This window comes from Pelobates fuscus, chromosome 4, assembly GCF_036172605.1.
Source record: "Pelobates fuscus isolate aPelFus1 chromosome 4, aPelFus1.pri, whole genome shotgun sequence".
Lineage (NCBI taxonomy): Eukaryota > Metazoa > Chordata > Amphibia > Anura > Pelobatidae > Pelobates > Pelobates fuscus.
Window position 1 is genome coordinate 34791904 of NC_086320.1, and position 11375 is coordinate 34803278.

Sequence of the window (11375 nt, forward strand, 5' to 3'; positions counted from 1 at the left end):
AAAAAGAATTGGAAACAGACTAAGTGGTGCTAAATAATTAAATATGACCACTGTGACTAAATTTCAATTAAATTTGGATTTCGCCTCTATAAAAATGAGGGAGACGGGTTCATCTCAACTTGAGCGAAATTGCTGTTGTTAAAACAAGAAAGAACATGTCAGTATTAAATCTTAGCTTCAGTCCTGCCCACAGCCTGTGATTGAGGACATATTCTGCTTTATACTGAACTATTAGCTGCAAACCTTGCACTAGTCAAACAAGCAATACAGACCCATTAATGTGTGCACTTCCTACTTTCAATATTAACATGTACCTGTGACCACATTTTAACTCAACTCTTTTGATCTGATGTAATAAAACAGTGCTGGCAGGAAATGAGTTAACTGTGAAGCTCAAGCTATGTGAGGGAGGGGAAAGGGAAGTATGATATCAGGAAGCTGTAGCAGTGGAAGGTGCACTGTCGCTTTAAATGCAGGGCTGCTGCTAGGAAGCTCAGCAGGATCTCTAGAGCTGAGCTATTGCTTATTGAAGCTGCTGCCTCACGTTGCATGTTGCTCAGCCTGGCACAACCCTACTAGAGGAACACCGGGGCAGCCACACAAAACATGATCCAGCCAGTCTGCCCATCCCTCCCTGTGCCAGGACTCAGTTAGTGCCCACAGAGCTGGGAGACAGACCTTGTGCCTTCACCGCCTGCCTGGTGAGTTCCTACCTGAGCTCAGGTGCTGTTTTTACCAATTTTCCACCTTTTGGAATTAGATCCTTTTAGTTAGCCATGTTAAGCCCACCTGCTTGTGTTTTTTAAGATGTCATTTTGCTGATGTAACTCTCTGGAGATGGGATGATTATGTTTGTATTGCACCTGAGATGGAGGAAAGGGTTAAGTCACCTGTCTAACAGAGAGTGAAACGTGTTCCTGCCTCTCACCTTTCCTCCCCAGGTGTACATGTCTGACTTTGAGCTGAGATACTGCTTCCCAGCTGCACCTTGTGCTGAATGTTTCATTGTATCCAACAGGTGGAAGCAAACTCTGCATTGTTCCATTATCTACTCTCTGATGGATACTTTGTATTTTCTAGGGATATGGGGAACCAGGTGGAGAAACTGACTCATCTAAGTTACAAGGAAGTCCCTACGGTGGATCCTACAGGTGTGGATAAAGATGAGGGTCCTCGGATAGGGGTGTCCTACATCTTCTCTGCTGATGATGATGACCTGGAGGACACAGGGCAGGACCCAGTCAAACAGGGCTCTCTCCAGGAGGACTTACAGTATGATCACTGCAATGAAGTGGAGTGTGCTGTGTTTTACAGAGATGAATGTATTTATGAGAAGGGCAGTGCTGATGCAGAACAGCTGAGCACTTACTCCCCTGAGAACCTACTGAACAAATGCAAGCCTGGAGACCTGGTGGAGTTTGTGGCCAAGAACCAGTACCCACACTGGGTGGTGTATGTGGGGGATTTCCAAGTGGTGCATTTATACCGTCTAGAGATCACCAATAGCTTTATGACAGATGCCAGTCAAGGCAGGAGGGGGAGGATTGTGAATGAGCAGTACAAATATAAGCCCCTGAGTCCAGAGATGGTGGTGAGGAATGCTCTGGAGCAGGTGGGGACCAAGGACCAAGAACTCAGCTGGAGGAACTCTGAGTGCTTTGCTGCATGGTGCAGATATGGGAAGAGGGAGTTCAAGATAGGAGGGGAGATCAGGATAGGAAAGCAGCCTTACAGGTTAAAAATCCAGCTTTCTCAGAAAAAGAGCCACACATTGGAGTTTCAGAGCCTGGAGGACCTGATCATGGAGAGGAGGAGGAATGATCAGATAGGCAAGGCAGCTGTGCTCCAAGAACTCTCTAACCATCTACATGCTGATGATGAAGGCAGGACTGATCACAATACTAACTGATGGATTAATCCTGAAGGCTGCGAAATTGAGCTGTTATAAACCCTTTGGGCTGTTTCAGTGCAGTTTTATTCAAATCACATGTGAAAGGAAAGCTGATTAGTTTTGCTTGGGGTTAACTCTTTCACCAGCTCAATCCTTTTGATACAATGTGTTCCAGAACCACTGATAAGCCTTCATTCCTTTTTATTCAAATCTGCAACTAGATCATGTTTAACCCTTTTTTGGTCATCAGGCCATATCTGTATGTTTTTGTACTAATCATTCTCTATATTCAATATGTTGCACTTAAATTCTTGAAGTTTATTCTCTGAACTGGGATTTGGGGAGGCGAGGGGGCTGGAAATAACAAGACAAAAAGGAAACCCGTTGAACTGTGGGATTTTACCATTTAGGTTAAACTCTTAATTTCCTCTTTCAAATCTCTATAATTCCTGGTTTTCAGAAAAAACAACCATCATTTACAGTCTATGCTAACAGAGGTATTTAATATGCTTTCATCAACAGACTATATGAGTATACTGTCCTAGAATACTCTGCACAAGACTGCAATCAGTTTAGGCATCTAAAGGGTCAAATATGACTCCTATTTCTTTTGGGTTATTTTTCTATTTTAGGAACTTGTTCAGCTAAAATGGTAATTTCATAGACCAAACAGTTTGATATTCTAAACGATTAACATCCCATATTTTTTCCCCTCTTGCAATTAAATCATATTCTTCATGTGCATTTTATTTTTATACAACTACATGACCCTATATTCTAGGGTAGTATGTTGTAAAGATGAAAATAGTCCAGTCTCCCCACTTTTTCATGTAGATGACAGGAAAACAGTGTAATTTATCTTTGTTCAATAAATACTCCTTTGCATATTTGCATAACTGCCACACTTGTCCTCCCCTAAAAATGATTTCTGTGCTTTCATTTTAGGAACTAGACTGCTGGATTTAAAGAGATTTAATTTATTTGTCATCTGCAATCTGGTCATTAACGAGGTGCACTAATCTATACATTTATATCGTTATTTTTGTTTAATTTTTTTTTCTTTGTTAGTAAATGAACTGGTTTACTGCCAGAAGGTTTAGCAAGCTGTCTTGCAATGAATCTCTGAACCTCTGGTAGCCAGCTGGGAAAATGCATTATTTGTTAAAATACACTGTTTCACAGAGCTAGAACGGTCGTGTATCAAGGCAATAAAACTTCCTGATGTAGTTCTGCAACACTAATGTATTTCTGTGCATTGTTGGCAGGGAAGGAATATTTACCTCTAATATTGGCTCTACCAACTAGTGTGGCCGGACCTTGATGGCCAATTTAGACTCTCTCTAGTTCAACATCAATGTTTTTTAATGTAGTTCATTCAATAGGCCGAATATATGAAGTGATTCAGAGGCTCTGGAATTCCTGATGAGGTTTATTCTGAATCCCATGATACTTTGCCAAATTTAAGGACTGATATTCCTGACTATTGTAATTCAGTCACTGGAGTCCCATTGACCAGAGTTGTAGGGACATTGACGATATATTTCTGCAACTCCCCCCCCCTCTTGTGAAAGTCATCTGGATGGGCATGTGATTTTTTTTTTTTTTGATCAATGCTTAATGGTTGGGGGTAGTAAAACCCTAAGCGTAGTATTAATTTGTCAAATGTTTGGGGGAAAAGGACAGTAAACTCAGTTGTCTTAATCTGAGAATATAGTCTATTTACCGAACCAGACATTCTGGGGCATTAACAAGCAAATTAAACACTTTTTAGGTAGGCCAAACGTATTGCCTGAACTGGAAAATGTTTTGAGTCATGTTGGCCTAAAACTTGCAGTTTCCTTGTCACGACAAATCTCTTATTAACAAGCAAGCCCCCACAGCAAATCTTATAATGGCTTCCTTCGTTTAGGTGAGCTTTCAGAGGCTTTTTTATTTTAATTATTATTATTATTATAATATATTTTTTTTTCTCCTTCTCCAAACAAAAATTCCAATGTTTAAGCATCTTTAAATAGGCTGCCTGCTGCTGTACAGGTGGTTTGGTTTGACCATTTGCTAGCACTAGTGGTCAGTATAAAGTACTACTGAGACTTTGATATAAAACTGGCAACAAGAGTCTAGTCTTATTGACTAAAATGTGAGTTAATAAGAATCATCTTGATGTAAAGGTGTTTTTTTTTTTTTTTGTTTGTTTTTTTTTTTTTTGCGTTGGAGAAACCAATTTTGGATTATGACACTTCATTAGTAGATTTTAGTAATTTCTCCCCTGCCCCTCCTTAAATCAGTCCTGTAATAGAAACTCAGCAATTACTGTTTCAAAAAGGATATGGCTGAGATTGTACGCACTGTTTAATTCCGGGTCAACAAATGTACACCTGTTTTTATTTTAAGAGCATTGATTTATAAAGTAAATAATAGTAACTACTCCAAAACTTTAAATAAAAAAACAGACACACTGTGCCTTGATACACTGACCGCTGAGTGATTTAATAACTTATTAATGTATCATTTTATTTCATGTTGGAATATAGTTCTGAAGCTACCAATCTGTACAAATCTCTGTAGATATTAATATTGAAGTTTTTGTAGAAATCATATTGTTTATTTAAAATATATAAATATTTTCTTAAAAGTATTTTTGACAGCTGCAAAAATTGTCATTAAATTTTGGAATTTATAAAGTAAATTAATACAATTTTTGGGGTGTGTTGTGTGAATTTTGTTACATGATGGGGGGGGGGGGGCGGAATTGTGGAATCTAAAGTGTTTTTGTAATTTTTTTTTTTTATTTTTTTTTTGTTTGTGTGTGCATGTGTTCCTCTCAAGCTGGATCAATTTTGAGATACTCCAAATACAATTTACACATTATTCACTGAAACATTAATATTTTAACCCCTTAAGGACACGACATGTGTGACATGTCATGATTCCCTTTTATTCCAAAAGTTTGGTCCTTAAGGGGTTAATTTCAAGTTTGAGATACAAATGGCAGCCTTTGTAGAAAAAACAAACAAACAAAAAAACTATATGCTTGGACTAATATTTGAAATTCCGCAATAATTTTTCCGATGAGTCATACTATAGTGGTTATGGATAACCCTCCTTGTGTAGTGTAATATATATATATATATATATAATTTTTTTTTTCAAAGAACATTGAGCACTTGTGACACTTAAGGGTGTATTCACTAAACATTGAGTTATACCAGGTTGACTTAAAAGTGCTATGGATCAAGCTGTCGCATTGGTGGAGTTGGTACATGCGTCCCATTGAGGTTCTGCTACCAAGCAAGTCATGGCAGTAACTATTCTGAGTGTTTTGATTCTTAGGTGGGCACATAAGACAGATCCCACTAGGAATGAGTACAAACCAGCTTTCATTACTCCTGAGTGAAGGCAACCTCCTCTTTGTTGAAATGTCATTTTGCAAGACTGTTTCTTAAAATGCAGCATATTTTATGGGATCCATTAATAATCATTTTATGAAACTGCTGTAAAAATTAAAGGGACACTATAGTCCCTGAAACATCTTTAGTTTAATGAAGCAGTTTTAGTGTAGAAATAATGCCTCTAAAGTTTCATTACTCAGTTCTGTCATTTAGGAACTTAATTACTTTTGTCTGTTTATGCAGCCCTGGTCACTTGTCCCCAGCTGTGATTCACACAACAAGCTATTAATAAAGCAGGTGATTAGAGATTCTAAATTAAACAGCATTTGCAATAAAGGAAGTGTAAACATTGGATGACTCTTTACAGTAAGTGTTTAGAAAGGCTGTGTAAGTCACATGCAAGGAGGTGTGGTTAGTGCTGCATAAACAAAGTGACTTAAATCCTAAATGACAGTGAGACTACAGGGGCATACTCATGCATCAAAACTTCTTCATTGAGCTAAACTCGCCTCTAGTGGTTGTTCATTTCACAACCACTAGAGGCACATTTAACCCTGCAATGTAAACAATGCTTCTACTGTAAGAGCAGAGTCAGACTCTGTTCTTTAACATATGACATCATCACACACTGCAGGCCGTCAATCTGATGCTTAAGAGAGAAACATTGGATTCCGAACTTCTCTACAACAAAAGCATTTTATTACACAAGTGTGGTGCTTTGCCCACATTCGCTTCTTTTCTATATTACATAAGAGAAGCCTAAGACTATATCTTCCTCACTCCTCCCCTCACCCTTCTTACCAACACTTTTTTTCATGTACATATTTTTTTTTTTTTTTATCTGTTGTATGACTGATAAGTCCAGGAAATCAAGGTGCTTCTGACAGTTCTAGTTTATTGTACACAACCAATGCTCATGGTAATCTGCAGACTACACTGCTTTGGTAGTTTAAATATCATTAGAGGAAGCAGAGCTGGATTACTCATATGGAGACTGCTTCGACAGGGACCCAGTGGAGCCCTGTTTGGGCCTTGAACTCTAACTCTGAGTGTGTCCTCCTCTAGCGAGCAGGGACCTTTAAAGATCCCCATTGAGGCACACATCCCTTTCAAGAGTGCTTGTGCGGTTCTCCTGCTCCCATTGGAGAGAAACAGCCGGTGTTCTGAGTCATTGACCCAGCATTGACCTACCACGTAAAGCTCTCAGCCTCTTCCATACTTAGCCAAGGCTCTGGGAACCACAACACTGCCTAGGGCTCTATGCAACTGTAAAGTAACACTATAGTCACCAAAAGCTTTAGCTTAACCCCTTAAGGACACATGACATGTGTGACATGTCATGATTCCCTTTTATTCCAGAAGTTTGGTCCTTAAGGGGTTAAAGAAGCAGTTTTAGTATCTAGATCATACCCCTGCAGTTTGAAACTAAGAGGAAGGTAACTGTTAAGCAGTACTACTGCCTGAATTTTTTTTTTCTTTCATCATATAAGGTTGTGGTTGTTATGCATTTATTTCCAGAGCTCATCATAGGTGTTTATAGTCCACTATAGCTCCTGCTCTAGAAAGTAGGACCCTGGATGCTTAAAGTGACACTATAGGTGCTCAGGCCACTTCAGCTCATTGAAGTGATCTGGGTGCACTGTACCTTTTAGTTTAACCCTGCAATTGTAATTATTGCAGTTATTGAGAAACTACAATAATTATATGCAGGGTTAATTTCCACCTCTAGTGACTGGCTACCAAGGTACTGTAGGGCTAAGAGGATAACTTTGTATTCCTAGTTTATAGTTTCCCTTTAATCTATGTTGGCCAGCTTCACATTATGAATACATTTTATTGCCATTTCATATAAAATATATATTTGTAACATGTGGAATGTTAATTTACTAAACGTATGTAGTGTTTGTCTGCACTATAATGATTTGCTTAAATTAGGTTTGTATTTAATCTGCTGTCCATGCAGTCTGACGATCTATAAAGGGCGATTTAGGTGAATTTAACTCCCAGGCTACAAAAGCAAACATTAGACTGTACTAAATGAATTTCACATCTAGTGCATACCTGGGGTCAGAATGGCTTTCTTGCAGTATTCTGACAGCTTAGAGTCTGTTATCATTGATTTACACAGTTCTTCACAAAGACAATGTGTTCAGTAGTAACTGATCGCTTTTCTTATCCAACCTTCTGAGCCTCAGCCCAACTGCCCCTAATTTTCCTGCAATACTTTAAGAATAAGCGGCAGGCTATTCACTATATTGTTAATTCCAAACATTTGGTCAATGGCTAAGCCAAAAACAGAGCTGGATTTACAGTCAGCGTTACTAATCGGTATGGATGTAATTCAGTTATTTCTGAATGAACGCATCTGATTTTGGCGACAGCTGGTATCTGCTTTAATATCAATAATTCTCACAGGTGTATTCTAAATAAAAGTGAGTATTCGCAAATGTATCAAGCACCAAATAACTTGATTTTCGAACAACAAATTTTCAACCTAGGCTCACCTGGATTTTATATATGAACTTCCAGAAATCACCTATATTTGTGTTCAATATTTCTTTTTATCATCTAATGGAGTGTTTTATAACTTCAATATTTGTTGTAATTATTGGTGTATTATATATAGATAAGTAGTCTTATTGGTGCTAATCGCTGATTTTTGCAATGTATTAAAATTAGCTACAATCCCTCAGCAAGGTTTTCAACCAAATTTAATAAATTCTGTTGATCTCACGTTCAGGCAGCTAGTGGCCAGTTCTGTTAAATCTGATATCTTATTGAAGTTATTCAGTTGTGTCTGGACAGGCTTCAGGCTAAACTACATTCAAGGTAATTTGTAGGCTGTGTTGTAAAATTCCGACATTGTTGGGTTGTAACAGTGTCTGGATTTAGCAATCCAAATGCCGGAGAAAGATGGTTCTGCTTTATTTTTTTGATCATATGGAAGGGGAGAAATTCTAAGTTCACTGAATAATCCTGTTCTGATTCACAACAATCTTCACTTCACTTTCCCTCCAAGCATTTTGCCACCCCTGTACACAGTGCAGGGCCTGGGCCCAGGGTCGGCACTACCATAAAGCGCCCTAGGAGGTGTACCTTAGGGTGCATCGGCCTGGGAGCACTGGATCTGGCTGACCGGCAGGAGGGAAACGTACTGCACGGCGCTCCACTCCTGCCAGTCTCAGCATATTGCATGGCCAAGTCACAAACTGGGGTAGAGGAACTTGTTTCCCTGGTCTGACAGGAAGTGCTCACAGAATGTGCCAAACTGCTTCGTTTCAGACAGGGAAACAACCTGTCTGCAGCTTGGCCACACTACAAGAGGAAGAAAGGTAAACTGGCACCAGGGGAGACATAAGCAGACAAGGGATGGGGGGCAGCAGAAACAGGCAAGGGCTGAGGGGTGGAGACACCCAGAGGGGCTGTGAGGACACAAGCAGACACCAAGGGGTTTGGGGTACATAAACATAGGGGCTGAAGAAAGATAAAAAATAGACAGATAGGAGCGGTCGGAGGGGGGGATTCAGAGGGTCTGGTGAAGGAGTAAAAGAGACAGACATGGGCTGTAGGAGACACCCAGAGGGTCTGTGTGGGGAGACAAGGAGACACTCAGATGGGTTGGGGAAGGGGGGAGACAACGAGACACACATGTGGCTGGGAGTAGAAAGAGACACACACAAAGGGAGGCGTAAGAAAAACACTCTGTGCATCCACTGTACAGACACTTGATGCATTCACTATACAGATACTGCATTTTCTACACGCACTGCATAACATAATGGATGTTGGAGTAGGTTTTTTTTGTGGGGGACAGCATTTCATCCTTGGACCCAGGCAGCACAATGTATTGGGTCCTGCTTCCTTGAATAATCCTTTTAGCTCTCAAATCATTCAGTATTTAATTTATATTTCCCCTGAATCAATATCTGTGTGAACAGACAGTGGGCACACAGTTAAAACAAAGGTCAGTGTGAGTATAAATAATACAGCACCTGTCCACCCATTATTTAATTAACCCTCACAACACTATAGTCAGGGCCGGTGCTTGGATTTTTAGGTACATAGGCGAAGATGCATTTTTCCGCCCCCCCCCCCCCCTCCCCAAAAAAACATCTTCACCTATGTGCCTCTTAACCAGCCCCTCTCCCCTCCCTGACCATTAATGGTCCCTTCCCTGTCCCTTAGTGTTCTTCTCCCCTACCCCCTCTTTTCCCTGTCTCTTGGTGTTTCTCTCCCATTCCCTCCCTGTCCCTTGGTGCACCCCACACCCCTTTAGTGGTCACACTCCCCTTCCTGATGTGTCAGTGTGTACAGAGTGTAGCGGAGCGGAGCGCGGTACAGGAGCTTCAGTTTTCTGTACCCGGCCGAACTGACAGGGAGTGCTCTCTCTGTGAGCACCTCCTGTCAGTCTGGCCAGGTACAGGAAACAGAAGCTCCTGTACCGCGCTCCGCTACACTCTGTACACACTGACAGTCACACACTCAATGACAAACACACAGACGTCACTGACAGACACAGACTCATTGATCTGACACACACTCATTCATTGACACTGACAGACCCACACTGATTGACACTCATTGACAGATACACTGATAGTCACACACAGACTCAATGACAAACATACTCTCACTGATTTGACAGACACACACTCATACACTGACACACACTCATCATACACTGACAGACACACTCATACACTCACATGCACACACAGACGCACTCACACACTTACACTGTCACTCACAGACACACACACTCTGTCACTCACAGACACACACACTCTGTCACTCACAGACGCACACACTCTGTCACTCACAGACGCACACACTCTGTCACTCACAGACGCACACTCTGTCACTCACAGATGCACACACTCTGTCACTCACAGACGCACACGCTGTCACTCACAGACGCACACGCTGTCACTCAGACGCACACGCTGTCACTCACAGACGCACACGCTGTCACTCACAGACGCACACGCTGTCACTCACAGACGCACACGCTGTCACTCACAGACGCACACGCTGTCACTCACAGACGCACACGCTGTCACTCACAGACGCACACGCTGTCACTCACAGAAGCACACGCTGTCACTCACAGACACATACACTCACACACAGACACATACACTCACACACACAGAGACAGACACATACACACACACACACAGACACATACACATACACTCACACACACACTCACACACATACACTCAGACACACTCACACACAGACACACACACTCACACACACACTCACACACTCACACACATACACTCACTAATTATTTTATAAATAAATATTTTCCACCCAGCCTCCCTACCTGGAGAGCTGGTGTGGATGATGAATCCTTCCCTGGGGTCCAGTGGGGCTGCTGGGCGGCATGCGGCTGTGCTGTAATCAGACGCGGCGAGGGAGCTCTAACCTCTCTGCTCTGCTCCCTCGCACGCTGTCTGCTGATACCGCGGGAGCCGGAATATGACGTCATATTCCGGCTCCCGCGGTATCAGCAGACAGCGTGCGAGGGAGCAGAGCAGAGAGGTTAGAGCTCCCTCGCCGCGTCTGATCTCAGCACAGCCGCACGCAGCACCGGGGGCCGAGATGGTGGCCCGGCAGGAGGGAGAGCTTCCCTCCTGACGGTCACTGAAATCTTGCGCCCCCAGAGCCCGTGCGCCCTAAGGCGGCCGCCTGTGCCGCCTTATGGACGCGCCGGCCCTGACTATAGTGTGAGGACTTAGGAGGTACCACATGCACTATACAGTAAGCTGGGCTGTAGCTATCTGATAACAGCTGTGGCGTGTCTTTCAGTTCACAGAGAAGTTCCAATCATTGTAAGTGATGTGCCATACAGTTCTTGTATGAGCATTTCCTGCTCAGCTCCCTCGCACACCGATTAGTGGTGCCGGGAGACGGAATATGACATCAGTCCGGCTCCTGGCATCACTAAGCTGCGCACAAGGGAGCTGAGCAGGAACATCAGAGCTCCCTCACCACCTACTTTGCCTGTCCACCCACTGCTTGCACGCACACCTGCCCCGCAGCCCCACTGGACCCCAGGTAAGGAATCCACTCCAGCTCTCCCACAG

At 42.3% G+C, this 11375-nt stretch overlaps 1 protein-coding gene across 1 annotated transcript; it reads left to right on the forward strand.

The window, feature by feature from the left end:
• Window positions 1-466: 466 nt before the first annotated feature.
• Window positions 467-3484, forward strand: LRATD2 (LRAT domain containing 2). Its single transcript, XM_063451066.1, has 2 exons — window positions 467-701; window positions 1081-3484. Exon 2 carries the CDS (start codon window positions 1085-1087, stop codon window positions 1907-1909), a length of 825 nt encoding a protein of 274 aa, XP_063307136.1. The 5' UTR covers window positions 467-701; window positions 1081-1084; the 3' UTR covers window positions 1910-3484.
• The last annotated feature ends 7891 nt before the right edge of the window (window positions 3485-11375 follow it).

Excerpts from the sequence above, each read along its gene's own strand:
- LRATD2 (XM_063451066.1), top strand. The coding sequence starts at position 1,085 with ATGGGGAACCAGGTGGAGAAACTGACTCATCTAAGTTACAAGGAAGTC.